A 27,687-nucleotide genomic window follows, 5' to 3' on the forward strand; every position below is an offset into this window, starting at 1 on the left:
AACATGCATGAACTTGTATTTTGTAGTCATATTTGTGACTTTATTAAAGGCTGTCCATGGAACCCTTTACACCCAGGGGTGGAAAATCATTGCTGTGTAAAACACAGACATACAAACATATGTTAAACACAGCTCTTTTAAAGGGGCTTTTCTGAAAGTGCTTGCCATTGCTTTCCTGATATGGCTGCAATGGGCTGGGGGTGCAGACACCTTAGGAAACATATGAAATATAATTTGAAATCGATGGAGAGGCCTTAGGGTACACACTGCCATGGAATGTTTTCCTACTGTTCTTTGGAATCGGGTTTATTTGAAAGAGTCTGTGTTGTCAGACTTATTTGGGTGACCAGTAAATAATGAAGGACAGAGGGGGACTTTTTCTCACAGAGCTAAAATAGGACTATGAGGAGCAAACAAACTCACTCATCAAGAGTGTAGCAACCTCTCCATGTTGCACATTATATACATTTTCATCCAGTGACTTGATACTGTGTCATATTATGCATTCCCAGGAACAGAAGAAGCATAAGGAGTCATCCAAAGAGGAAAGAGAGGAAAACGAATTCTGCTCTTAGTACTTCTGTTCTTTTAGTTTCTATTTTGCTGTATGGTGCCAGTACCAAAAAAAGACCTGCAGAGATACCCAGGAATGAGCTCCCTCATCCCAGTTTTCCCACATTCCCAGCATTTAGCAGGCCGTGTGCACTTAAATATGTTGTTAGTCTTCACGGGAGATCTTAAATCTTCCTAGAGAAGAAACTATTCTTCATATCCACACCACTCATCTTCCTCAGTCTGAACAACACAAAGCAGGACTGAGGAGACAGAACTTTCATTCTGCCAGAGACAGGCTTTGAAAGAATATCTTAAGCTACTGAGATGTAAAAAATGTACCTGTAAAAGTGGGGATATCACTTCTTCCTGATTAGGGCACTGAGAGTACAGCCATGAACCATAAGAGACAAAAGGTTCATCTGTGCCCAGCTCCCACGTAGTCCTGCCTCAGAGAGGTTCTTCTGACAAGGCAGCTGCCCCCGCATGAGGCCTCTCTGAGGTCTGTCCTGACACCACCCTGGCAGTGCCAGGGTCAAGGTCATGGTCAGGCCAAGGTCATACAACTCCTGCTGGGGACATTTTTCATTGGGTTGGGACCACACTACCACCCTCAAACACAGTTTGTGTCGGAGACTATGGAAGGTTCAGATTTTACCCTTCAGGCTTCATGGGTCATTCCCGTGTCTTTGAAGTTCTGTTCCCACTGAAGATGAAGGCAAATTCCCGCTGAGATTAATGGGGTTAGGATGTGTCCTTGTCTCTGTTTTTTGCTGTTGTTTCCTTTGTTGCAGTAGACCTATTCCTTTATTAAAGTTTTTGCCTGGGGGAAAAAGAAAAGCCACATTGCTAAATAAATTATGAAATATTTACATTTGTGAAGCCAACCCCTCATGCCTAGCTCCTCCTCTGATATTAAGATGACACTTTTTATAGAGCTACAGCTTCTATACTGCCATTATTCCTCTGTGGGATCCGAGACCAGGAGGTGACAAAACAGCCACCATGAGCCAAGTGACAGTAAGTAATACCCAGGAATGACTACTGATTTTGACTCAGTGCAGCGAGAAACTACTATATTGGACCAGTGGTGGTTTGTATAGTGCAGGAGAGCAAAGCAGGATCAGAGATGAAACTGAACATAAAACTGGGGAGGTTTCTAAACAAAGCTTGATTTTTGACCTGACAATAAAAGGCCATATGTTATACAAAATACCCATAATAATAATGATCCCAGGAGCAAAGTGTTAAATGCATCAGTTTGCTAATCCCTATGTATGTTCTTTTTACTTTCTTTTATATTTGTATTTACTTCTTTTTGCCTGCAGTACTCTCAATGCTACAAGAATGAATGCAGCTCACTTTAGTGTCACCAGCTGTAATGAAATGATCTGCCGTTACTCTTGTGAATGTTTTGCATCTCTTGTTTTTATTGCATTTGTATATTCGCTTTAAACCTTAATAGTAGCTTCCTTCTTTTTTAAAAAAATGGTTTAGCATGTTGTTAAAATATGTATGGTTCAAACTGGTTAGCCTAGCTTATGAATTTCTCCCTCCTACTGTTACCTGTTTAACGCATTTGAGTTTACTTTACCCCACCTCTAGTAGGTTTGGAAACAGAAAGGTAATGACTTTCTCGCGTGTTCATTTGTGCTATGTTTTTTTACCACTTGGCTAAGTCACTTCAGTTTACGCCTTTTGCTTTTATCTTTGTGGTGTAGCCTGTGGAGACTGTATCTGTAAAATGGGTAAATGTTAGGTTGCTATCATAGTAAATGAAACATGCTGTTAACTGGATTTTTGCACAGCTAACTCCAAAAGTTTCTCCGTCACCACATCCAAGGTCTCTGACCCCCTTGGTGTTGACCATTATAATGTTCCTTCTGCTTTTCCCTTGCTTCCCCTCTCTGGCTTACCTTCAGTTGTCTTGTTCCCTCTTCTTCCTTTCTCCTGCAAACTCTTTTTGCTCCCATTTCTCTGTTTCTTCCCATCTTTTGGCAGGTTGGTGAGCAGCTGGGAATACAACTGCACAAATTGTCCCTATTTGCGGCGCAGTGTTTCTTTCTTTGCAAAATGCTCCATGCAAAATTGTCAGCTCCTTCATTCTCACCTTGACTGTCCTGAAAAAAATATTTGGAGCAGTTAGAAAGCAAGAGATTAAATGATAAGATTTTCTTTGCACAGTGCCTAGGATTTTCAAGGTCAGGATGTGAAAAGGAACAGCTTTCAGAGCAGGGAAGATTTCCTGAAATTGTACTGAAGTGGAGGACAGTGGTGCTTACCATGTTCATACCAGTGCAAAAATACATTTTTAAATTGTGCTATAGCAAGAGAAATATTGATATTTGGCTGACAGAATGTTAGCCCAAAAAAGAACCCTGAGAAAAGGCAGACACAAAAGCGCCCTGGAGCTAAATACTCTCACTCTTTAGAAAGCCAGAAGTAAGCAACAAAAAGAAAACACTCGGTGACGCAGCTTTTAGTGAGCTTTTGGAAGGTTTTGGAATGTAATGGAGAAACTGTACAGTGCTATAATGTGATATCCTTAATTTGCCAGCATTAATACATGTGAAGACAGATTTTTGGATTACTGTATTATGATGCACCACTCTGTGGCTAATTTGGAGGCAACATTTCTATGATTAATAAATGAGGCAATGCTGGTACTACTGTACTACAGTGAGCCACTTGTAGCACTCCAGCATGAAACATTAAATACTATGCTCTGCTCCTGTAAGCTTTGAATATTTGAACATCAGTTTGCAGTTCCCAGGCTGCAAGGTGATCAAAGGAGGGGAAGAATGTTCCTTACTTTTATCCCTCTTACAGGAGAACCAGAATAGTCAGCAGATACCTTGTGTAGAAATGTCAAGCAAAAGCAAATGAAAAAAAAATCAAAAGGACTTACTAAAATAACTTGAGTAAAAGTGTAACACAGCTATTTATAAAAAGCAAGATATATTTTTCAAGTCCTAATGTTTTGTAGTTAACAGTTTTAGTAAAATGAACATATATATGCACAGAATAGCATACTCTCAATACTGGGATAAATCATTTAAAGACCATAAAGATGAGCATACAGTGGGTCTACATTAAAAAATTATATTATGCTGTCTGAATCCAAGTTCTAAAAGTGCTACAACTGATTACTTGATTCAAACACAACTTCTTTTACTGCATTCATGCCAAATTTGTGAGGATTATGAGAAAATTCTTAAGATTAGATCTATAATCTAGTATCTCCAGTCTAAATAAAAAAGTGTCAGATATGGCTATGCTACTCAGGGTATCAGGATATCTAGAATACACCAATACTGCTATCCTAGCTTGGAATTTCAGATCAGGCGCTCTGTTTTGTACTATGAAGAATTTTTTCCCTGCTACAAAGGGTTTTTTTTCACACTTAGCCTAACACAAATTTGTTCATCTCCATTCTCATTTTTTAACTCCTGTCTTTTTAAGAAATCTCTTGTGAAATTAAAGAGGTGCATCATATTCTTGCATCACACTCTGACTACAGTTAGGCTTTGGCTTACTGAGCTTTCAGATGATGCTGCCAGCACCACTCTGCCTCCTGAACATTTTACTGCAGGCATGGGCAGCTTACATGTTCTGAAGCAATTACTGTATTAAGTACCCAGTGATGTATCCTTCCCAGAAACTGAAAATAAAAGTATAAAAGAAATCTGCACAATAATTTATGGGCGTTAACATATGGGTGTAAGTTTCTCTGTGGATAATTATGTGACTATGGACTATGCTAATAATGCCAAGGATGCTTTGATACATTAAAAAAATTTCCCACAATGATGTTATTGAGCATTTCCGTAGTCAGAAGTACACCTGCAGACCCCTGTGACAAGACCAAGCACCAGGCTACGTTAGCATGCCTTGGAGGAGAAAAGGTTCCCAGCTCACAGAAATTTCTCCCAAAGCTTCCTTTGACTTGCTGGCAGGCAGCTGGCATGGAGCCCCAGTCCTTGAGAAATTCTCCAATACATTGCTCATCACTCCCATCATAAGAGCTCAGGGTATGTTCAGTCATTGTGGAGATACCAGAAGCAATTCCACCCCAAAGGCTGCCCTGTGATGTGGGCTCAGGCTGCCATGCCTCTGCCTGTTTTCCAGTATTGTAATTGCCCAGCTGGAATTATTCACAGTTTAAATTTTTAAGCCTTCAAATTTTTAAAATATTTTTAGCTTTTCTTCAATGTCTAATCCTTTGACCTCTTGCATTAACTCCGTGTAAAACTGCACTGTTCCAACACAGCAAACCACTGCCCTACTGACACACAACTACCAGCATTAGGGAAGCATCCTCAGGGATACAAACGTTTATAGAAGAATCAGCTGGGTTTTTTAAGCGGTGTCAGGGAGGCAGAGTCCTGGCCTTGCTCTGGGGTGGCAGTGGCTGTGGGGAGGGCAGGAGATGCTGTGGTGCAGGGGGGGCAGGTGGCAGGTTGGATTTGGAGAGGCTGTGTCTGCAAATCCTGCACCCTGTGAGCATGTCAGGCATGCTGGGACCGAGCCTCGGCTTGTGGAAATTATTACAAGGCAATTTATACCAAACAACCATCCCGACTGCTGTGTTTGTTACAAACCTGGCTGCAGTACAGTAATGTTTAGTGGATTAATAATGTTTGCTTTTGGCTTCTCCTACTCCCTTGGCAAACAATTTTCATGTATAATAAATGTTCTTATTTAGTCTAACTAGAACAGAGCCCAAGGGTCAGAATAGCCAAACCCGCATGCTGAGAAGAGACTCCAGGTTTATGCACAAGAGAGCAGCTTTCTTTGCTCTCCATGCCAGGGTCCAGTGTTTGGACCCTTCTGCAGGGTCAGTTTTGCTGAGCAGGTCCCCCTGAAACTGCAGAGGGGCCATGCCACATGTCCCCTTCTGCAGGAACTAATCTGTCCAGTCAAAAGGGTCACAGTGGGCAGCAGAGGCAGCACAGAATCACTGGGACAGGCAGATATTTCTTGGCTGTTCAGCATCTTAAAATAGAAGAGCATATTTTAAATTTTAAAAATTTATTAATATATATATAATAGGCAAAAAGTAAACATTTCACACAGGGCGTGCTGTGAGGGCACATGAGGCTGAGTAAGGGGCTTATGGTCTTGCATTTGCAAAGAAAGCCTTAGAGTTACAAACCCTTTAAAAATATATATGGTTTATTTTGTTGATTATTAGTCTCTTTTGGGAAACAAAGAGTCTGCCCATGTGTCATAACATGTGTAGCAGAAATACTAGGATATGCAAATACAGAAGTTACACAACAAAAGCAAAACTGAATTAAAGTTGTTTACAGTTAAAAAAATGAGAGAACCAGATCTGCAGCCTTTTTATTGCTACACCACTGAAATGAGCATGTGGACAGCCAGGCTGCTGAGGTGCTTGTAGTGCTGTATGGTACAGCTGTTTCTCTGCATCTTCTTCTGCTCTTTATGCCTCCTCAGTTACAGCTAAAATGGAGGCAACCAGTCTTGGGTATAATGAAAGAGAAATGTTTAAGTAGTCTTGTAAAACTTTATGACAGCTATTAATTGACCAAATAATTAAGAACAGCAATCAGCACTTATTTCAAGTGATGCACTGGTGACGTCTGGCCTGGGGAGTAGGGTGCTGGCAACACTGTTGTGACAACCAGTGAGACACAGACTCTTTGCTAGGGCACCCTGTGACCCAAATGCTGTGGCTGAGCATTTGAAAATGCTACAAGAAATACAGGTTGTGCCACAGATCCAGGCACTCTCTGACACACACGGTGAGCTCGTCAGCACTGTCTCCAGCGGAGGATTTCTTGCCAGCCCTGTCCACTGAAGGCATGCTTACACAAAGCTGTGGGCAAGATACAAGAGCTCAGTCAGGTAGGTGAGGTTAGTGTCTGCCATGAAAAGATAGGCAAGAGAAATTAATTTTGTCTTGGCTTATCTGAGCGATGCCCTAGCATCCCATGGCACAGTGTTCCGTGTCACTGGCAATTTTCGCTGCCACAAAGGTGTTGCTTGACCACAGCTAGCAAAACAGCGAGAAGTAAGTATGTAAAACAATTTGACAGGCATCAGAGAAAGAACATTATCAAACAAATTCTTTATCAAATGTTATTGGGTCATATGCAGAGAAAATAAAAAATTTCTTGCAGGATATCTAAGCAACAACACTATTTTCACTGAGCTATGAGACTCAAGCTATAAGCTACCTTCAGTCCAGACTGGCTGATTATGAAACCTATTCCTGTACAGTTCTCTTCATTATGCAGGCCACATACATTATTTCTATCTCTTCAAGAAATATGCACAAATATTTTCTGAAATTAATTCACTTGACACCTTGGATGCTTCATAGTTTGGCTGATTGTTCAGGATGAAAAGGGAAGGAAATCTTTGGCAACCTCTTGTGGTTGTGGAGCATTTCTTTATACCTACTTCCTTTTAAGACACTGTTGTGGAGGATCATAGTAAGGACTATGAACACAGCAAAACAGAAATTTCAGTGGGACAACCAGCTCTTCAGACTGGAGTTTATATTAGCAATTCAGGGAAAAAAAAGGAATTATATAGAAACATATAAATATGTTTAGGAACATATTAAATACAGATACATTTTTGACATTTGAACGCAAGAATGTGTCAGGATTTTGCAAATCAGCTTTGTCTTTATAGCAAGACCATGCAAACTTAGGTCCTAAGCCTAAGACTGGAGGTATTGAAAATTAACAGCCACATCTGTTGTGTAGGTTAAATAACATCTTTCTTCAAATATATTCTTCTCTTTATGTTTTTTCCTAATTGTCTCAATTTTTCCTTTGGCAGCTATATAACATTGTAACCAACCAGAAATAACTATGCAGATGGAAGAGGGAGAATGTAAACATTCCACTTTTGCTCCTTATTTTGTTTATTTGTATTTTGGACATGTTTATTTGTTTATAAAATTGCTGTACATGAATAAAAGCACTAGAAATATTCCCAAGCTATTGGTTACAGATAATTTAAAGATGATTTAAAGTTCATTAATTCTCTAGAAATGAATCATGTAAAAATAAGGCCTTCCTGTCCACAGATCTACTCATCTCCCTGTCTGGATCAAATTTTCTCAGCTCTTTTAGAGATTCAGCCCAAGCTGAGCAGAAATGCTGTGATTTATCTCGACAGTGCCAGAAATCAAGGGCAATTTTGAAGTATTTGGGGATACTTATGCCTTGCTACCTGCCCAGTCCTGACAGCCCAGCTCATGAGAGAGGTTTCTGTTGTCCCTCCTGTCCCACACCCAGCCCCACTCCCAAGCTGCCCAGGGATGCCTGTGCAGGGTGTTCACAGAGATGTGCTTTGGAGCAGCCCCGTGCAGCAGCGTCCCTCCTGTCCCATCCCAGGGGAGGATGGTGAGAGGAGCCGGGGGAGTGGAGCAGGGCCCAGCACACACCCTGAGGGCTCCACACCACAGGAAAACAGCTCCCCTTTACCTGCACACCACCTGCTCCTACAGCTAACAAGGGGACAGCAGAGCTTGTCTGGAAACTCACAGGGCTGCTTTCCAGAGTGAAAATACAGTTCAAGGGAGACATTTCCTACACTTTCCATGTGACAAGGGCTGTGCTGGTTGGGAGGAATGGTTTGTTATAGCACTCCGGGAGCAGAAGTGCAGCTTTCATAGTCGATTATCAAATGCCTGAAGGCTTTGTAGATCTGATCATTCTGGGTACAGATGAACCCACCACTTCTCCAAGCTTGCTCAGCAGCACGGTTCAAGTCCCCAATACATGTCCACTGATCTTTGTATTTCCTTGAAACAGCCCATTTGGAATGATCATTAATAGAATGAAAGGAGGAGTTCAATGGCATCCCTATTACGTTTATGTTGTAGACGTGGTAGTCAAGAGAGCAATTTGAGTAAAGTTTTTCGCCAGAACGCTGCCAGGATTCAGCCAACAAATCAGTCTTCAGTTCCTGAGCCATCCAGGCCACATAGATATCTGTGGAATAACACAGTGTGTGGGGAATCAGTGTTTCAAGTTCCTTCATTTAAGAACAGACCGAAAAGCATAACCTAAATTGTGCTCATTTCATTGTAATGCATGAAATCAGCCAGAGGGGATTTTGCCCCCTCCCCTTATTTTGACTTTTTCAGAAGTTCATTTCTACTTTTTCGCCTTCTAGAAAACCTGTTACAAACAATCAGCAGGAAAAAAGGGAAAGGACAAAAAAATTGCAAGTCTTCTTCGTAACAGAAAACCCCCAGTTGATTCAAACCCTGTATTTCTTCTTGTTGTTACTGTTGAATAATGGAACATAAATTTTCTGAAAAATCTAATTGTTGAATACCTTAGGATGGACCAGACAGCTTTTTGCTTTGTGGGGCTAAGAGAACGTTAGGATGGGACAGCACGCCTTGCCCTCTGTTACATTATTTCTGAAGCTGAACTTTTTTTCCCCCTCAGAGAAAATATTAATTTAAAAATAATTGATTAATTCATATTTTAAGAATTAATTGAGAATGTGTTATAGAGAGAGCAACAGGTTTTCTTACCATCTATGAACAAGTGTGACTTTGCAAAGTGGAGAAAGGTTTCCCCATGAGCTGACTGGAGCTTGGAGAGGCGGCGCACGGGGACCGAGGGCAGCCGGGACTTTGCACAGAGTTTCTGGAGATTTGGGAGATCAGCTTGGAAGATGTCAGGGATGGAACAGCTGTAGACTCCTGGATTATAACTCAGCATCTGTTGGTCTGAGAAAAACCCACAGAAATGAACACATGCAGAATTAAAATTGGTTAAAGCAAAGCAATCAAGAGAACAAAATTCTGTCTTGGACAGGGAAGCTAAATCCTTCAATCTTCACAGCCTATCTCCTGGATGAGTTAAGTGTCAAAGTATCTTATTTTAGCAATCAAGAATTTGTGTATTGCTTTGTATTCTGACTGGCTCTGCAGCACAAAGACTGGCTGGGAGACTACACTCAGGCTTTCCACTTACACCTCATTATTTTTAGCAGAACAGTTAACTGGTGGTCTTGGTCCACGGCCACTTCCACCCATGCTCATCTTCAAGCCTCTCTGCAGCCACACAGCACTCAGACATCACGTACAAATCCAAACCTGTCTGTATTTACAGGAGTAGTTTCCAGCCAGTTACAGCTGCCAAGCCAAATGCAAACAGAGGAGCTGCCAAAGGGTCTAGTTTGGTTTTAGGGAGAACAGAACTTAACTTTCAGCATCTGGATTGAATTTGCAGAAGAAATCAACTTTTCTGAACAGGGCACAGCTTAACTGTAGGAGTCCTTGCCATGGACAACATAAAGAGCAAGGGAACAAATGGGCTGTTTAGATGAGTTAATTGAAGACAAGTCCATCAGAAACATTCCAGTCTTTCTGGCTCAGGAAATCCCTGAACCACAGATTAGCAGAAGCTGGGAGGATGAGGCAGGAAAAGCATTAGCATATGCATCTCATTTGTTTGTCCTCTTATACTAAACACAAGCATAGATGTGTTTCCACAAACACGAACCTGGGTTAGACAGCTCTGAGGTGTGGCCAGCCTGGCAATTTGCAAAGCATGTCTTTCATTAATATGATTTGAGGTTTGCAACTGAGAAGAGAGTAAAAAAACAGCGTGAAAAGAGTTGAGGAACATGACAATATGACTTCTTGTGATGTCTTTTGATAGTCCCTTTTCAAGATTCCAGTACCAGTTATCACTGTCAGATAGTTCTGAATCTTGCAGCTATATTTTGTTGGTTTTGGGGGTTTTTATATATTTAGTATTGGCAATTTTTGCAGCAAAGAAATACCTGGGAAATTCTAGGTGATATTTATTCCATACTTCATATTTCTGATGAGTCAAGCCTACTACTCCAGCTCAAGCAGTGGTTGCCTTACATTTTTTGAACTGCAGATGACCGTTGCTGAATAAGCTATTACTGTTAAAAATTATTAATCATCCTACTTTATATTTCCAAAGCATTTTGTATGCATGGACTGAGTTTACTCTTAATATGCACTTGTGACTATTGTTATCCTGATAGTCCCCAGAGGGAGATGAAAACAGAGTGGAAGAGTGAATTTCCCACATTCACACAGGAAATCATTGAACAAACATAACTGAAGCCAAGAATGCTCTTTCCAGGCCCCACTTGGTTTCCCAATGTGACAAAAACCAGTCAAGAACAAGGAATTTTTGAGGTGAAACCTCAAGGAAAGCAATCAGAGAGGTGTGGCGGGACAAAGGCTTTCTTTGGGAGAAGCTTTTCGTACCTATTTCTGTGAATTGATCATATTTGAAAGTTATACAGATGGCTGTCTGTCCGAAGGACTCCCCAGTAGATGGATATCCATAACCATCCTCAGGGATGGGAGGGAACAGGGGCACACTGTGAATCACCCAGAAGCCTTGTGATTTATCCAAGAGCAGAAATCCTGTAAAAAAAAAAAAAAGTTACTGCAAATGAATTAAGGAGGAAAAAACCCTGAGACGACAGAGCTGTTGGTTTTGCTGCTGCAGACACCATATTTCAATGGGTTAATGTCTATAGTAAGCTGTTCTAGAGTAGATTAATAGACCATAGGAGACACTAATATTGTATTAAAATTGCATCAATTCTTTCCTGCATAGACTAACTCAAACTGTCATCACGTTTCATTTAAAAAAAATCCTTTCAAATCTCCTTCCTCTGTCTTTAAAAGTTCTGATGATTTGGTGGTTGTGACCGTCTCTCCTGAGCCGTGCCCACTGCTGCAGCCTGAAAATACAGCCCTGCAAAACGTGCTCATTTCCATGTCAGGCGCAGCAAACCCCATCTGCTTCCTCAGGGTAACATTTAGGCCTCCACTGGTTTACACTTATTTAAAATCTTGATTTTCTGTAACTGCATCCTGTAGCATTTCCATGATCTTGGCAGCAGCTTCGTGTCCAGAAAGTTTGGAGGGGTTTCTGTTGAGGGCATCTTTCCCTTCACATCTTGTACTGCTTTGCCATTAGGAGCGGGATGGTGTGGTTTGTACTTACTAAAAGGACCAGTATGAGTTCCAACTCTTGAAACAAAGAGTCCATAAGCCCCAAGATCCTTCACACAGCACAGGCATAGCAAAAGCAAAACAGAAGCTGCAGCATAGGTAACTATACAAAAAAACACACACCATGCAAATCACTCTTCAGTTTTGCTTTAGGCAGGAATTTTAGATATGCAGATAGACAAACAGACAGACAAGCAGATGCTATCCACAACTTTAGAAAGCAGAAAACAGTAGTTTGGGACTCTCCCTGTACCTTTGGTGTGTCCACATTTCCACCCTTTGGAGTCTGATTCAGGGATCTCATCGTTGTATATTGCATATGCAGTGGTGTTCCTCTGCAGGGAAACACACATTTCTGAAACACGACATTCAGGAAAAGGAAGGCATTAAAGCAAACATTTGCTGGGAACACAAGAAAGAATTCAGGATTCCTCTGTGTGACCATCGCAAGCCTAATCCTGCTCCCAGTTCAGCTGACACAGTCTCCACAGATATTACTGTACTCTCAGTCACTGCAGTAGCCCTTTCCCAAGGATTGGATATGCTTACTAAGCCAGTTTACATGGGTTTAGCGGGCACTTGCCTGCAAAGAAGTTCCCCTCTCTGTTTTTTGGGCCTCTCTCTGATTTAGCAATCAGATCCAGTAAAAATATTTGCTGAGCAAAAATAGACATGACAACTGTTCTTATAAAGGGCAAGCAATTAAAGCTTTTTTGCAAAATATTTGCATACAGCCACACCTTATTTCCCCCGAATAGAGAACTTCAAAGGATTTGGGACATGCCTCCCCTTCCAATGTATTATGAGTTTGTAAACACTTTATTACAGCTACAGTGAGACCTGGGATAGGACAGTTTTCTGGACTGCCAACATTTGAGTGACTTCTGGGAGTCTCTTCTACATACAAATTAATTTCACCCTACCACAAACCCACAGCAGAAATGCAAAGACACACCCAGACTCCCAACAGTACTACATAGATGGGAAAAATAATTATAGGCAGATCTTGTGATATTTTACAATCACTTCACACAAACATAAGTGAGGTGTCTGTCTGTGGGAGCAAAAAAAAGAAGGCCAACAAGCAACATATCACTGCTGGAGCAGTCACAGTGATTTCAGGGGGAAAATCAAAACCCAGGTTTGATTTGAGTCAGAGTGTGAAACGCATGCATACAGGAAGGCTTAGGACAAGTGTCTGTAACAATTACCACTGACCCTGGCTTGAATTCACAACTTCAGATGTTGCCCAACATGAATTGCAGAAAAGAAGCCAAAGGGAGAAAGTACGAATACTCTTTTTTTGATGGATAATACTCTAATCATATGAAAAGCTTGACTAGAAATTAGAAGTTTGAGGATTATTCCTAATTGTAGGCAAAACTGCAAATAATCTGCCCAGCTGTCGAGGTGCTCCTCCCCTCTGTGTGTTTTAGTAGATCTATTGGTCAGGCCTGGCCTTACCTCTATGTGCTTATTTTGGCTGCTTTCATTTCATCTGCAAATAATATCAAGTAACCGTACCAAAAAAACGAAATGTCACTTGCCTTGGATTCATACGTCTCATACAGCTGCTGCAGTGTCTGTCCCAGAGCACTCTGTGTCATGTTGATGAGGTATTTACCAAGCTGCCACTGCGGAGCCAGGGCATCCATGTACAGGTATTCCAGTCCCAGCATGGGAATCTGTCCTTTGGTATGTTTTGGCAACTTGTAAAGAGCGAACCTGCAACAGGGAAGAGCAATTGGTTTTTTACCACCACCTTGTTTGAATGTATAAATCAGTATCTCCTTCCCTGAGGAAAAGAAGGGTGAATCCAGGGATGCCTGGGCTGGAGGGGGAGCGGCGTGGACATCTCAGCCTCAAAGCAATGACCCGGCCCAGGAACCAGCTGCAGTTTGGCAGCACAATCCCTGCTGCAGACAAATTTGTTCTGCTTCTCAGCAAGCACAGGAGGCTGATTCAGCACCAAACTCCTGTTGCTGTGGCCAGACTGCTCTTGGTGCACCTAAAGAATTTGTGGTAGCCTTGGTTGAGTCTATGAAATCCCTATTGCTCCTGGTTCTGGTAAAGAACCTCAAGTCTCAAACCCAGTCTAACATTCCCCCAGATCAAACAATTTCTATATTTTTAATATGGCTTTATATGAAATAGATAAAATTAGGTATTGAAATTTAAAAATGCACTATATTATGTTTATATGTATCCCAATCACAAAGTAAGTATAAAGCAATGTGATAAAATGTTGTTCCAATCCTAGTTTTCATAACAGACTTGTACTCTGATGAACTGTTACAGACTGGAAATTTTCAAACCATTAGCCAGGAACACAAATCTCTTCAAAATTGTAAAGTACTCAATATTGTCAGTAAATGGCTCAGTTCATACTAAGGTTCCTGATAAAGTAAACAAGTTTTCCCAGTGCACAAGTCCATGGGATTAATCAGAATATAATTAACTCAGCCACTTTCTCTGAGGGCTGTAATTGAGTAATTTGCTATTAATGTCAACAGTAAGGACTGGGTGGCATTATTTTTAATCTATACTATTTAACAAAAATGCAGCCTGTGCTTAACCCCTCAAGTATATCAGGAGGAGTAACCCTTGCCCAGCTGACTTACAGGCTCAAGTCGGTCACCAAAGACATCTCCAAACACAGGTAAGAAGTGGCAGAAGAACATTCTGCTATTGGGAAAACATTCCCATTAATCCATGGGAAATGTAGGCGTATAGGCAGAAGAAAAACACACACACTAGTGGTGGTCCTGGTAATCCACCTGCATTGCCACTGACTGAATGATCTCCCTAAAGTATCTCAGGAGAAATAATTTCTGATGACAGATCACAGAGAATAAAATGATTTATCTAACTAGGCTGGAGAGAGTGGTCTGTGCCTATACATGCACCAGGAGTCACAACAATCCTTTTATTTGAAATAAAGATTTGAAATGAAGATTTGGAAAGGAGAGGAATAGCAGTAGTTACAGTAGTAAGAGCTGATCCAGGAATTAGTAGATGAAGCCTTCCCAAACTGCTTTGAGATGTACTGAAAGATTTATGCTCTGGAAGTGTTTACAGCCTAGCATCAGACAAATCCACCTTAGCAGGTACGCTTACGAAATGCTAGTCATTGAGCTATCAGGAAATTGCCTGACAATTCCCAGTGGATACATGTTTTGGCTCTTTCCAGAAAGCCAGCTGAGTGTATTACCAATTAAAGCTGTATAAAATCTTTACTGCTATTCGTGCACAGGAAATTTCTCAAGAGCTTAGGCATTTGTGGGAGCAGAGTAAAAGTTATTTTCCTGAGAACCAAGGAAATGCAAAGCCTCTTAGACCCGATTAGCATTGTCACATTGTTTGCTTGTGACTGAATATCAACTTACAACAAAGAATCACATCTTCACTTCTTCCCCTCCCCCTGCCCCCCAATAAAAAAAGCCCAAGCAAACAATGTGCATGGTGGCTTCAGTCATTGTCTAAACATTTCTCAGAAAGCACAGTTCTGGCTTTTATTTGCAGGGAAGGCATCCGGCAGAATACAGTGAGTTTAGATGAATAAAGGAAAGACTCTGCTCTCCTCAGAGAGTCGATCCTATGGCCATTTGCTCTGGTAGCCCCTATAGGAGGTGCAGTGAGGATGGTGGGATGACATCCTGAGTGGAATGAAAACACGTGTGAGCCTTTTGCCTGCCCAGACACTGCACGTGGGGAGGATCTGCCAGCCCAGCTGGGGAGCACAGATGGGATCAGGTCAGATCAAGCGATTCCTCTGGTTCAGCAACAAATGAAAGGGTGTGTGAATACTGAGTAATTATAGAATACTGCAGGATGAAACCACTGCATATCAGGAATTTGCATAAACCTCTTGCTAAATGAAAATAACACTTCCGGTGCTGTTGGTTTAAAAGGGCATTGACATGTTTTGTTTAAGAGAAGGCTCTTCTCAGCAGTTTCAGTTCTGCTTCTCCTGTCAACTTCATAGCAACCAAATCCAGAATCCAAAGCCTAACTCTTTCTTCTCAATAAACTAGGATGATCCTGCCAGACAGGCAAGTTTCTCTTCTTTTGATCAGGGCACATTGGAAAGGAAATCCACCTGTCCTACCTGCTAAATTTGTGAAAGGGAACATGGATTTGCCTGTGCAGACCCCCAAGTTCCCTCCTTGAACAGGCCCCATGTCACTGGCATTCACATGGAGGCACAGGGAATTACTCCTAGCCCCAGCTTTCAAAGAATTTCTCAGAAAATTTTATTACAAAAATTGTCTTCATTTAAGAAAGGGATAGTTTGTATACATATGGGTCTGTTTTTGGTTTTTTTGGGTTTTTTTTCCAGGGAGAAAGTAAATATCTCATACCTTTAAGTTGCTGGGTAGCTGCACAAACTAAGAGTCTGATTCCTGAAAAACTTACGTTATCCAGAAGGGCCTTGGCAAAGGTGCCAAGTCACAGGGATGGATTAGACCCTCATACATTTGATGCTATGCCAACAGAGAGCAAAGCTCCTGCCCATGGTGTGAGGAGCACCTGCCTTCCCTGCAGTTAGCTCTGTGCACAAGGGAAGGGATGGGCCTACTTCTCTAGCACTTGTATCCAAACTAATCATCGTTCACAAGAAAAACATTTTTATTTTGAAATTGGTTGATATTTATCTTCAGGAAGCTTATGTGCTCTTTATTTAAAGAGCCCTCATTTCACTTTTTAAACCTGGGCTGGATATTATGCAATTGTACTTTGCGTCTTTTCATCTTGAAAGCGCATTAACCAATTAATCATTTAATACCCAAAGCTGGGCTCGCTGCTGGCAGCAGGATGGCACTAGCGGCACCGTGACGGCAACTCCGGACAGGGAGCGACCTCTGCTCCACTCACAGGGCACAGCTCGGCCACGCTGCTGCCACCAGCCCCGCGGCGGCTCAGCCTCCGCTGCCCCTCAGTGCCGGAGCAAGGGGACGCGGCCCCCACGCTGCTGTTCAGTACCAGGCAAAGGGGAGATGCAGGCGCTTTCCCCGCTCGGCGTTTCCCGGGCCAGCTGAGCCCGAGCCCGGGCCCGGCCGGTGCCCCCGGGGCTGCCGCTGGCGAGCGCAGCTTTGGCATCCCAACACAGGTTACGCTCCCTGAGACACGAACGCCGTGTAAAACAGTGACTATTCTGCAGTTAGTCATAATGCAGCATGGTGGTTGGCTCAGGGAAATGAAATCAGATTTCAGTAACTTATCCTAGGTTTTTCAAATGCACAGTTCAGCCACTACTCCCAGGCAAAGAGGGCTGAACCAGCGACTGCCTTGCACTGCTTCTCGGTGACCCACCCACTTCCCGCGGTTTGATCTCACTGTTTTTATATACTCACCCAGCCTTTCTCCCCTGCACGGTATTTACTCACCAATCCACCGTCTCCCCGTCTTCATTCCTGCAGGAAATCTCAGCGGCCCACAGGGGCACGGAGGAGAGAAGTAAGAGCAAAGCAGGGAGGCACCGTGCAGATCCCGCAGGCATTTTGGTTTCCCGGCTGTGCAGGGCGAGCCCCGAGTGGCTCTAAAAGGAGAAGTTGTGCTGCGTTAGCTGTCCGCTCCTGCCCACGGAGCGGGGAGCGCACCCCGGGCGCCGGCCGGGACGGCGCAGCCGGCCTGGGAATCGGGTTCCACACCAGGGACGGCCATGGACAGCGGGGCAAGGGCTCCTGGGAGCTGCCGGAAATTGCTCACGATTTCTTTGGGCAACAAAATGAGTTGACAAGTTATGTTTTTGAGCAAAAAAATATTTTGACTATTTAGAATATTCATGGTATTCTTCTTTTTAAAAGCCCCACCCTGCAGATACCGAAACCCTTTTTGTTTTTTTGGTTTTTTTTTTTAGTGCTGCATGACTGATGTACAAATTTTTCACAACTATCTGAAAAAAACCTGGTGTTCGGACAAACAAAACAACATCATTTCCAGCTCACTGCTCCGCCCAGCCCTCGTAGTGAGCGCAGCCCTTGCACCGTGCCCGCAGAAAGGGTTCGCGGTCAGCGCTGGGCCCCGCCCGATCCTGGTGGGGACCTTCAGTCACCCCTGGGGATTGAGCCCGTAGGGACTGAGCCGGAGAAACGCTCTGATCTCTGAACCAAACTAATTGACTTACAATTAGTTAATGCTTTTTAAAATTGTTTTTTAAGTGTATTAGCATTTCTCTTAGGAACAAACATGTCTGAATTGAGCAATTTCACATCTGATAATCTTTTAGCAACTCACACATAAAAAGCTTCAATTTATATTTTGGTGTGTAAAATGCTTTCTCCCTCCTCATTAAAAGGGGCTGATTTACATTAAAATATGTTGATACGGAGTATGGGATATTTCAGCCTCAGGGAAAGTCCAGTGCAATGAGCTCTGGATATTTTAGCACAACAGAAATCCTCACAAGCTTTGCAGTATTTTGTCGCCTTGCTAGTACAGCCTCTCCAACACTGTAAGAGATGTGTAAATGGGGTGTGTTTGACAGAAGCAAGGTAAGACTTAATAATAGGGCTTAATGCAAACAAAACCAATAATCCCAGAGAAGAGACTCAGTGAAGGTCTATATCGTCAGGACTAATTCAAAGATGACAAATGAGAGACTAGTCCACTGTGACTCCTCTTCTATAATCTGGCCCCCAGAAAATTTTAAAATTTTATCACAGCTGCAACTAATATAATAATAGTCTCCTAAAGCATTTTTTCTTCCCATCAGGACTCTGCAATTTATAATGAAAATATTCTCATTATCACAGGTAATCACAAAAAATAAAGGCCATGGGCATTGTTTATGTTTCATTGACAGCATAACTTGGGCTTCCACTGTGTTTCTTTACAACTGACTCGTATTTTCTTTGCAGATCAAGGACCTTGAAGTCCTCAACTGTGAATATGGCAAGAATACAATTAAGTTCCTTCGCCTTCATAGAGAGGGAAAGAAGCATTTTGTTAAAGAAGTGGAAGTGTGTGCACATCTCCGACTGACTTCTCCTCAGGAGTACCTGGAAGGAAACAACTCTCTTGTGATACCTACAGATACCATAAAGAATATTGTCCTCGTGTTGGCCAAAAAAAATGGGGTATATTTTTTATTTTTTAACTAGCCTTGCTGTTTCTTATAACTTCATTTGGAAGTATGTGTTATATTAACTTTTTATTTTCAATTGGCATATCAGATCAGTACCAAAGTCATTTTCAGTGATCTGAGAGAGAAGTTTTCCCTCCTCCACTGCTTTTCCTGTGGACTCTGTCTTAGTTTTCCAAAGCCTTTTTTTCCCAAGAGCTAGCACTGTTTTTTGTGAATTTGTCATATAAAAGCCATCTCTTCTTTTTTTAAAAGCCATCTCTTCTTTTTTTTTTAAATTTAATCGCCCATAATCCTGCATTATTCCTATATAGCATTTTTAAACAGGTCTCAAAGTATGACATTCCTCTTAATTCTTTTGTGCTTTTACTGCCATCAATTGCATGTATCGTAATGACAATCTGTAGCACTGAACTTCTCCATAATGAAATCCCATTTTTACCCTGAAAACCTTAATTAGCATATCCCCATATCAATCAGAATAATCACTATAAATTATTATTTCAGCATTATATCCTCAAAGCATAAAACTCCTACAGCAGTTTCTCTCAGTCCAAGGACTGCAGCTCACTGTACCACAGAATGGGAGATTTTTGACACAACTGTAGCTGCTATTTGCAGCATATGCTGCAAGCTGGTCAAATGACTGGGCACAGTGAGCCAAGCCAGAAATAAGAGAAATGTGTTTTTAACCACACTGATTCTTCTCAAATACTTAAAACAACCAGAAAAATCTACTTTTGTACATGAGGTAATTGCTTCTTTCTAATAATACTGTTTGCTATCTTAGATCCCAAGTTTAGAACAGTTTGCTATAGATATCTGCAATCACTTCATGACAACATTTTGCCAAGTGGCATACGTCAAAACCTACGTTCAAGAAGTACCATGGCAACGTCTCCATGAGGTATCTAAAATACTAATACATTCCATTTCTTTATCCTGTAGTCATTCCTCACTCTCTTAGCTCCTGTTTTCAAATTAACATAGTATTTATGGCACTTTTACTTACATGTCTGCTCTACATTGCAGGATGGCGTTCCCCACATCCACTCATTCATATGTGTTCCTGATGGAATCCGCTTTTGTGAAGCTGAGCAGTGCCGGAATGGTGAGAAAAGAATTGGCAATGTCCCCTACTTCTCTGTAAATATTTCTGCCAATGAGAGATGAAGATGGCTTTAGAGATAGCTACAAGTGTTACAGGGCTTAGGGCACAGCCAAACTGCCCCACATGTCTAAACCAAAGAATATTTTTATAGTGTAATTTTGACGTTCTTGATCTCTGAGACATGGCTGAAGAACTAATGTAGCTCACGTTTGTATGTATATCCCAAATATGGAATGGTTACAACAGCACATCCAGCAGAACTGTTACATTTTGCCACAGGATTGAACAGCCTGCTGAAAGAAAAAACCTGTACAAGTCTCCAGTGCCTCTTGGCATCACCTTTTTAAATGTTACTAGTAATGTTAACTACTGCTGTACTTTTGGCTGCTTCAATAGTATTGACTGTATTTTCTGGAAAATGTTAAAAAAGACACCTGAATTTTTTTAAAAACGAAACAAACAAAAAGAGTTTATACTTTCTTGAAAAGCTGTTGCTCTTAATGTAGATTGAATTAAATTTTTCATCATCCTGAAAATTTAGCGTGAAATTCTGCAATTTCAGATTCTACACAAACAGAAAGCCTTAATGGCTTACTGAAGAAACCACACTTCCTTCTTAGACTTCCCTTCATGTAGTCCTTTAGTTGTTTCTTTAGAATTCCCTGCCTAGTTGAACAATAACCAAAGTGAAGATTTTCAAATCACTTTTATTTTTCTTCTAAGAGAACGTTCTCTATATTTAGCATCCTCCTATGCGCCTATCAGCCAGACATGGGAGTTAATTTCTCAGTTAATCCTATCTTTTAACAATTTTCTTATCGTGAAAAAAAAACCCAACCTAGTGAGGTTTAACAGAATTATTTTTTGCCATTATATCAGCTGATAAAAGGATCAGAGTTTTTTGGAAACTCAAAACATCATAAGTAACTTAACAGAATCAAAATTTGTCAACTGAAGACAGCATGAGCGCAAAGCCTCCTGAAAGCACGGCATGAGCTGTTCACCTTGGAAACTCTCCCTGGGTGCCGTATCCTTTGGAGCGAGTTTCAGGTTGATTGCTGCACAACCAGCCAGCCTTTCAGTCAATCTTTTGTTGCAAAGAGCTCTTTCAAACAAGGCTAAGTATTTGAATATAAGACAAATATCTCTCCAGGTTCACTGATAGTATCTGCACTACATTAGTACCTATGTCACAGTCTTATACCCAAGTGATAAATCATTCAAGATCTGTACAAACCCCAGAATATCCTGTCCAAGGTCAGTCTCTTCTTCAGGTTTTTTTTAAAGCTTTAGTAAATAACAGGGGGACATAGAAAAAATGATAGATATACCTCTTTATACTCTTTCAAAAACAATAAGAAATGTAAACAAGAAAAGAAATAGATAAAATGCAGTTTCAATAATATCCAGTCACAGAGCAGTTTAAAAACACTCAAACCTCTAAATAACCATGCAGTTTAGAAATGTCTACCACAGTGGAATTATTTCCAGTATAAATTCCTTCAAAGACATAATTTAAAGGCAAAATTTGCAAGTCTTCCAAATCCAAGGCAGGATTACTATGCACTTGACATATTCAAGAATTAATTTTGAACTAACTTGTGTGAGCACCAGCAGCAGCACAAAATCAGCAGCTTGGGCTTCGGCCACTGACTATCTGCACAGGCCCCGAATGAGCCTGCATGCCATGAAGTTTCTCTTTTCTGAATCAGCTTTTTGGCAGCTCAGGTCAATGAAGTTTTCAGTTACCAGCTTGGTGTGCTCTAAATGACTGACTGCTTGAAATTGTTTAGCTGCTGTTCAAAAGGTGTGTCAGAAAAAAATGTTCAGGTCACAATTGCTTGGTCTTTAGAAGACAATGACCCACCCATGCAGCAGGGATCCTCAACAGCTTGTTTTATAAATAGTGGCTAAGAGCAAAGCCACTGTCAGTTTGAACCTGTGGGTGGCCTCTGTATCAGTGCCAGTTCCTGCTCATTAGCTGAACTGCAGGGATTTGCATTGGCTCCTGGCTCTTTCTCAGAGATGCAAAAATCCCAACAGGAAGGGTATCTAAAGCAAATTACTGACCGGGGCTCTGTCTTTATACAGAGAATTTTTACACTTCTCTGTATTCTTGGAAAAGGCACCACACCTCTTGCTGTACATCACAGCCTAGTAGCCTACTTAATTTCCCTTTAGAACCATTCCTAAATTGACATCAGCGTGAGCCAACCAACACATCCCAATTCCAAGCAGGTGAGATAAATAAAGTCTATCTTCAGTTTTCCTTAACTGCAGATCACTTGATGGGATTCTCTGTTTTCTAGATTGACCTCTGACTTCAGTAGTTTCTGTCTTGTTTCTTACCTTTCTGCCAATATCAGTGTGCAGAAAGTTACTGTCTGCTTTCTAGCTCTGGAGCTGTCAATGCAAGTGTGCACCCAAAGGTTTCTTTTCTTTGTGTGAAAAGAAGCTCGTATTTTCTTGTAATTTTCAATCACAGGTCCTCTGATTGTCTTTGCTGGAATTAAGGACCTGAAACTTATGAAGACAACGCAGTCTGGATTTGAAGGCTTCTATAAGAATGAACACACCACACTGCCTGAAAGGCATGACAGGATTCTATGTGGAGAGCTCTTCTGCAAATGGTCATATGGTGAATGCAAGGATTTTGACTTCGACTGCATATGGTATATGTTATATCAAGTAATATTAATTTCCCCATCTATACTCACAAAGTCCCTCTATACAATACAGAAGGTCTAAGGGCCCCATCTGCAGCTGCCGTGCACCAGCCACTCGGGTCTCAGTGGCAGCACTAAGCTCTTGTTACGAGGGGTAAGAGGCATGTCTTAGGGATACTCCTCTCTCAGGGCACATCAGTGGACAGGATTCAAATGAACAGTTCAGTGTTCAGTACAGAACTCTTTAGGAGAATAAAATAACTAATTTGTTAAATACCTTTAGCAAAACCTATTTATGAATGGTATATCTGCTGGGAGGGGGGAGAGGAAACAGAATCTGGGTGACAGGACAAATTGTTCTTCCAGAAAATCCCAAAGGCTATATATTTGTTAGAAAAGACATGCAAAATACAAACAAAAACCACTCTACAGTAGAGCATTATGAATCTAAGCAGAGACAGCTGATACAAGGTTTTGTAAGAACCTGTGTTACCTCTAGGAAGAAAATCCGTGAATGTATCCTTGAAGCCTTTGCTGGACCACCTGACTGTGGGGAATATTCACCCTCTTACCAGAAAACTGTCAACTGTATCCAGATGCTTGTCCTTTCCAGAGTGTCACAGGTATCTTCTTTCCTCCTAATGATGTTTTACCTCAATTTACTAACAATAGCGAATGTTAATTACACCACTGGGAAGACCAACATGAGACTATTATTTCCTCTGTCAGTTGTAAGACTGGAAACTCCCCAACATCACTCAGTGCTTGGCAGCACTTGAATAAAAGTGAAAGGTGTGCTACATGTATTCACTAGATTGCATTTGATCACGTGTACTGGGGGGGTGGCATTGTTCTTTTTTACACCGAGTGAAAAGCCTGCCAGGCTGTTGGCTGAAAAGGTGCCCTAATTCATGGTCTCATCCATTTTCATGGTTTCAGGTACAGGTCATAGAAGTCGTCTTGAACAACACTTTTTATAATGTTGTAGACATGAAGAATCTAGGCTTGACCAATGACAAAGAAGTAAGTAAATGCTTCAAAGACAACTTCACTGCCCTCTTTAGAAATACTCAGCCTTAAAGCATAGCAGCAGTTCTACATAAAACAGAGTTAAAGTGAGCAAACTTTCTCTCCCAGTCCCGGTAAAAGCTCCACATTACCTCTAAAAAATATTTACACTGATTACAACAGGAGGATAAATAATTGTCTGCTTGTGTTATTGATAAAAGCTAAAGGTGCAAGTGGAATACTCTGGACATCAAAAGGATCTGTAACAGAGACTGTCTCTGAAAAATAATTGCTGTTTTCTCTGCTGAATTTGACTGTCCATGATAATGTCAACCTGTCCATTTACCCAAGCAGAATGCACTGTGGCATCCCAGATTGGTCCAACAGTGGACGAGGTACAACCCTGGGATCGGGGAGAGAGCAAGTGGTAGGGGATGAGATGTATTTGCTCCTCCCTCCACAGCTGCTCTACCTGCCAGCTACATCCAGCTGAAAGTCTGTTACATTATCCTCACATGAAAGAGAGAAATGGGGTAATTCCATTTGGCATCAATGGTCTATAGTCTGTTTATGCTCTAGTCTCTCTCTGAAGTCTTGTAATTCTGCTACCATGCTCTCCTGTTCTTGCTCTCTTTCAGGTGGACATTATAGATCCACTTTTACTTGTGATAACCTATCTTCCACTGATGTTCATAAGAGAAAGAAAGGGCCTGGGCATGATTTTATAAGGAGGTGAATAGTCACAATTTCTGCTGGCACATCCCTGTCTCAAACATAACCTTTGTGTTTGTGCTCATCCCCCTCAGGTTTTGGTTCCAGTGGAAGCTCCTTATGGCTCCTGTGCTTGCACACTTGGTCGGAAGAAGTTTTTTGAAGCACAAGGCCATATGCTGAGAGATGAGAGGAGATGTCAGCTTGGACTGGCAGCTGCCCAGGGAAACTAAACCTCTTGGCTATACTCAACCTTCCTGATAAACTTAATAGCATGGCTTTCCTATCAATGTTTACTCCTTATTGGCCTCTTCCATTGCTGACTACTTTTCCCTCTATGAACTCCTAAACATGGGATTTATGAAGGACCCTCAGGAATTCAGAAATCAAAGTCTGTCCCTGAATTCCAGTGTGATTTGCAGACTGAAATGCCCTAAGCTGTTCGGAAAATCCCAGCTGGAAATATTATAGTAAATTCATTTTCAAACTAGCTATTCCCAGACCTTTTAATGAAACAATTCATTTGATGTCTGTAACATGTTTTTGACATGTAAAATCAGGAATATTCTCTTTATTAATATTTCTTCAGTAAAATGAATATACAGGCATGAGAGCTGCTGTTACATTGACATAACCTGTTATGACCCCTTGGTGCCACACTGATCTAGAGCTGAGGTTCTGACCCAGAGACTGAACAGGGAATCAGTCAGAATCAAGATTTTTTTGCACAGGAAATGAGAAACAGAAAGAAAAAAAAAAGCATCTCTCATATCTCCTTTGTGGTGTGAATAGTTACAGCTGTTGGCTACTTTCTCTGCATGTATTCTGACTGCATGACTGCTGCTGCTACTCATCAGACTGTAGTTACTATTGTACTTTTACATTAATCACTGAGGTGATTTGAGGGTTTGGGCTATCTCTGTAGGTTTAATTAAATAGTTTTCTTTAGTGTAATAATCTTATCATGACTTCTGAGCAGGCAGGAGTCAACCTACGTGGCCCTATTACATTTGGGAGGGGTAGGGACAAAACTAGACAGACAGATAATGCATATTTTACTTTAGTTACCCCAGGTGATAGCTTTGAACACAGAGATAAAACAATACAGTCAACAATTCTCATCTCACAAACTGTGGCTACCAGATTTGCAACAGGAATTCTGCTCAGCTTCCAACAGATTCTAACCCTTGCTCTCATTTTCTCTGAGTGTCATTTTTACAGACTCCATGTGACAGAGTACAGATCCAAAGGGAAGTGCCCAAAGTAACTCCTAAAAACTACAATTTAGTTGCCTTTGTGCCTCCTGAGTTGGCAGACATGCAGCATTACTCTGGGTACAATCATTAAATTCACAGGCACCAAAAATGGGGGAGATGTCCTGCTCTGTGTGACATTTTGAGGTGCTTTGCAGGATAGAAACTTGCCTTGGTGAGCAGGGCATAATAGATGCAAGGGAAGGAAGAACTGTCCACCAGCCTGAGCTATCTCCTGAACAACAGGAAAAATGACACCACAGAGTGAAGCTGTCCCAGATGTGATGTTCTCTGGTCACCAGCCAATTCTGAAAGGTTTATTTACAACACTTCTAGCTTTTCCTGGGGACCTTCTCGCTTGCCTTCTTAGATGGTGTTGTATTGTACTTGCAGGCTTATGTCTTGCTACTTCTGTCACTTCCAGGTGCTTTTAATTTATTAATGTATCTTTTAAAGGCAAATAAAGAGCAACATCAAAAAACGAACTAGTTTTTGACTATTTACTACTTGTATATAAATGTGAACATTGTAAGTAAAAGAACTATTTTAATTCATCCAATTTCACCTAAAAAGTGACCAATCTTCTTCTAAATGACAGTTCACTAACAATAGAGGAAAAAGAATCTTACTGAACATGACAGCATTTACCTCTTTTCGAAACAAGGCAGATCTGCACAACCAGCTTCCTTTCTACTTTATAAGAAATTTATTGCATTAGGCACAAGGTTTCTTTCATTACTCTTTGTGCTTCATTGGTGGCCCTGCAAGGTAGTGCTGGAGTAACCTCCATGGCAGAATGAGGACACAAAGCAGCAAGCAGTTGTTTACTGAGCCTTTCCTGTGGCAACAAGCACACATGTACACTCGAACAGTGTGGTTTGTATAAACCTCCAGAGACATGCAGACATTCGCTAAGTCTTTAGAGCATCTCAGTGCAGCTCCATCCAGCACTGCAAACCTGAGTCACTTACGTGGGCAGATTGCTTCTAAAGAAAGCACTTAGGCAATCGGAAGCAGCCCAAATTTCCCATATGGCAACTAGATTAAGACAAGAGTGGCATAAATCATTCTTGAAAATGTGAGTTACCCACACTTACTTGGGCCTGAAATCTGACCAAATTCCCATTGGCTTCATTAAATTCAGTCACCACAATGGAATTGCATTAATTTCATTGAGACAGATGTTTTTTTCAGCTCCTGTCCTAAGGAGCTATTCAAGTTGCTTACTTTGTCTTACTCAGAAGCAGCTGCGATGCTTTGCTGACAAAATCACACTTGATGAAAATGAGCAGCAGCTAGCAGATTGTAAAATTGCTGTTTAAAATACAACTTCTTGCTGATAACATGAACCTTGCTGTTCCTGGGCTACATCCCAGGAGTTCATAGGGGCTGAAGCCTCCTACCAAAAAACAGGTTATTTCAAGTGCACAAACATATTAGCTTTTTAGTCTTTAATTCTTTCTCATCCTGTTTCTGTTCAATTCTGATAACTGCCCAGGACAGTCCAACACAGCCCTCCTCAGCTGCTCATCATGCTCCACACACAACCAATGTCACACAGATAAAATGCACCAGCTAAACTCATCAGCCAGTACCTAAAACAGAGAGCAAATGTCACTGTCAGGGTCAGTGCAAGGGATCTGTCTTCCCTGACTGTATTATTCTATAAATATTGCTACCTGCTTTCCAATATACATTTAAACCTGCCCATTTTTATTAACTATTACAGCTACTTTTTCTTTTCTTCCTTAAAGTTGTCTTTTTTCTTTTTTAATTTAACCTTGCTTTTATCAAGAGTACATAATCCTGACTCTAAGTTGAACTGAGATACTTAAAGTGACCAAAAAACTGTTTCTGACTAAAAACCTCAAAATAAATACTTCTGAATTTAGAATTCCACTATTTTTATACACACAACAGCCAACCATACTCCTCCTAGAAAGTGCACAGATATATCTGGAATGGAAACGTATTAAATGTTTCCAGTTACTGGATCAAAAATGTCAACTCACAACACAGCTATAATATAAATTGTTTTCTGAGAGCCTCACCATTCATAGCAGACTGAGAAAGATACACACATGTACCTGAGTGCAGGCATGCACATATGTGTATAAATGACACTTATTAGATCAGCTGATGTATGACTAATCTATGGCAATCAAATCAGAAAAAACATCTGGGGTTAGTTGTTGCTGAAACAAAATCCAACCCAAACAATACTGGAGGGACTCAAAATTAGATAACTAAGGGGGTAGAGATACCTTTGATACAGAAGGAAATACAACAGC

The 27,687-nt window shown here is 41.2% G+C and overlaps 2 protein-coding genes across 5 annotated transcripts in view; one reads left to right on the forward strand and one right to left on the reverse strand.

The window, feature by feature from the left end:
• Positions 1–1,465: 1,465 nt before the first annotated feature.
• On the forward strand, positions 1,466–25,881 carry LOC125329843 (uricase-like). The gene is made up of 8 exons (XM_048312238.1): positions 1,466–1,572; positions 18,424–18,642; positions 19,438–19,554; positions 19,680–19,758; positions 22,244–22,430; positions 22,924–23,047; positions 23,364–23,447; positions 24,239–25,881. The coding sequence occupies exons 1-8, from the start codon at positions 1,558–1,560 to the stop codon at positions 24,374–24,376; spliced, it is 963 nt and encodes a 320-aa protein (XP_048168195.1). The 5' UTR covers positions 1,466–1,557; the 3' UTR covers positions 24,377–25,881.
• DNASE2B (deoxyribonuclease 2 beta) overlaps positions 5,710–27,687 on the reverse strand; it is a 32,850-nt gene continuing 10,872 nt past the window's right edge. For 2 of the 4 annotated variants that reach the window (XM_048312236.1, XM_048312235.1), the window contains 7 exons: positions 19,660–19,803; positions 16,951–17,102; positions 13,111–13,288; positions 11,817–11,898; positions 10,805–10,966; positions 9,083–9,280; positions 5,710–8,528 (listed from right to left, as the gene is read on the reverse strand). In XM_048312236.1, coding sequence (XP_048168193.1) covers positions 8,173–8,528; positions 9,083–9,280; positions 10,805–10,966; positions 11,817–11,898; positions 13,111–13,288; positions 16,951–17,063 — 1,089 coding nt within the window. In that variant the 5' untranslated portion in view covers positions 17,064–17,102; positions 19,660–19,803 and the 3' untranslated portion in view covers positions 5,710–8,172. Of the gene's footprint in view, positions 8,529–9,082; positions 9,281–10,058; positions 10,738–10,804; positions 10,967–11,816; positions 11,899–13,110; positions 13,289–16,950; positions 17,219–19,659; positions 19,804–27,687 lie in introns of those variants that run through there. The other 2 variants (XM_048312234.1, XM_048312237.1) reach the window with 2 other exon arrangements.

The sequence above is a fragment of the Corvus hawaiiensis genome, chromosome 9 (genome assembly GCF_020740725.1).
Source record: "Corvus hawaiiensis isolate bCorHaw1 chromosome 9, bCorHaw1.pri.cur, whole genome shotgun sequence".
NCBI classification, from domain to species: domain Eukaryota; kingdom Metazoa; phylum Chordata; class Aves; order Passeriformes; family Corvidae; genus Corvus; species Corvus hawaiiensis.